Source organism: Octodon degus, unplaced genomic scaffold (genome assembly GCF_000260255.1).
Source record: "Octodon degus isolate 3935 unplaced genomic scaffold, OctDeg1.0 scaffold00105, whole genome shotgun sequence".
Classification (NCBI taxonomy): Eukaryota; Metazoa; Chordata; class Mammalia; order Rodentia; family Octodontidae; genus Octodon; species Octodon degus.
Genome location: NW_004524681.1, coordinates 4391688 through 4393399, shown reverse-complemented (window position 1 = coordinate 4393399; position 1712 = coordinate 4391688). Strand labels below are relative to the sequence as shown.

The 1712-nt window shown below is 38.6% G+C and overlaps 1 protein-coding gene across 3 annotated transcripts in view; it reads left to right on the top strand.

Annotated features, from left to right (window-relative positions):
- Positions 1 to 1712, top strand: part of Usp8 (ubiquitin specific peptidase 8) — an 85495-nt gene that overhangs the window by 18570 nt on the left and 65213 nt on the right. For all 3 annotated transcript variants that reach the window (XM_023724046.1, XM_004639001.2, XM_023724047.1), the window contains exon 4: positions 143 to 228. In XM_023724046.1, coding sequence (XP_023579814.1) covers positions 143 to 228 — 86 coding nt within the window. The remainder of the gene's footprint in view (positions 1 to 142; positions 229 to 1712) is intronic.

The window sequence follows — 1712 nt, the reverse complement described above, 5'->3', positions numbered from 1 at the left end:
AAATAAAATAAAATAAAAGTTAAAAAACAGAGCGTCAGGCATTGTACTGTTTCTGTGTAAGCCCTGTGATTATAACGTCTTAGCATCAGTGCTGTCTGCAGTGCCAGCGCTAACAGTATGACATTGCTTCCTACAATTTTAGGAATACTTTCACTCAGTACTCGGTCCTGCAAACATCAAGAAAGCTATTGAAGAAGCTGAAAGACTCTCTGAAAGCCTTAAACTGAGGTATAGTTGTTGTGAAATCTTTGAGTGTAAATTTACAAATTAAAAATGATGTTTAGGGTTTGTCAATTTGTATCTCACTATGCATGTAAGATCCAGCTCCTAGAAGCAGTATGTATGTTAACTGGTACACAACAATTAAAATTGTTTACTATATCATCTGTGTTATATTCATGTATTAAAATTCTTTATCAAAAAAAAGATTCTTTTTTAAATTTTTCTATAATTAGGACAGGGTCTACGGGGCCTATAGGGTCTCACTACGTAGATCAGACTTGCAGTGATTCTCCTGTGTTCAGCCTCCCAAGTGCTGGGATTACAGGTGCGCATTAGCACGACCAGTCTCCATCTCCATCTCAGTGCACCCCGAGGGTGAGGCTGGCACAGCAGGCCAGGGATCAAACCCTGGCTGCTGTGCTCTGCCTAAGCAGGCGCTTTAGTCCCCTAAGCTATCAGGCCAGCCCTCAAAAAAAGATTCTTTATCAAAAGTTTTTAAGTATTTAAAAGATTGTTAAGGTAAGTACTGGTATATTAGATTAGAAACCAGGTCCAGGTTTTCCTAAGTTACAAATCCTTGTACATTTAATTCTATATATACCCTATATTGTACTGTACTACTCCACATGAGAATTGGGGAGTGAAGTATTCATATTTTTGATCTGCCCAAAGTTTCAAAAGTTACACGTCTATTTTTAAAAAATAAATTCTGCTATTTGCAAAAACTGGCTTATAAAATTCTTGATCTTAGCCAAAAGGCCAAGAAGTGATTTAAATTCTTGCAAATTTAAAATAGTATGTTTCAGCTTTTAGTCATTCTTTAAATTTAGAGTGTTGCCATTATGAACAGCATAATCCTTTCATGGAGTCCTAGTAGATAAATTCCTGCCCCTATCTACAGCATAAAAGTTGTTACTGGATGCATCTAAGAGCATTCCCAGACATGATACAGGAGGAGAGGACAGGAGAGTGCTTTCAAGTGATACAGGCTGGTGAGCGGGAAGGGGTGGACGGACGTTTATGATGCAAATGATAGATAAGGGTGAAACCAGGAAGTTGCAGCTGGTGGACATTTCTGTATGGTTTAAATTTTATTCACCAAGAATGAATCATATTACTTGTTTAAGGCTATTCTTTTAAAAGTTTGAAGCTTTATTGTTGTTCATTCATTTTTTTTGTGGTGCTGGGATTTGAACCCTGGGTCTCATGCCTGCCATACAAGTTCCCTGCCCTGAACCACATACCACACACTGTTAGCCCTTTAAAAGTAGAAGACAGCAATTAAACAGCTGAGGTCAGATGGTAGAGTTGCTGATTATTTAAATGTTTCTTTCCTGCTGATACCATACTTTTGTCATAAAGGGGCAAAGGAAATCTTGTGGTTGCCAAATCTGGAACTGCACATAGAAGTTATATGGGTATAGGGGCCAGGGAGATGGCTCAGTAGAATAAGTGCTTGCCTGGCAAGTGCAAGGGCCTGAGTTCAATCC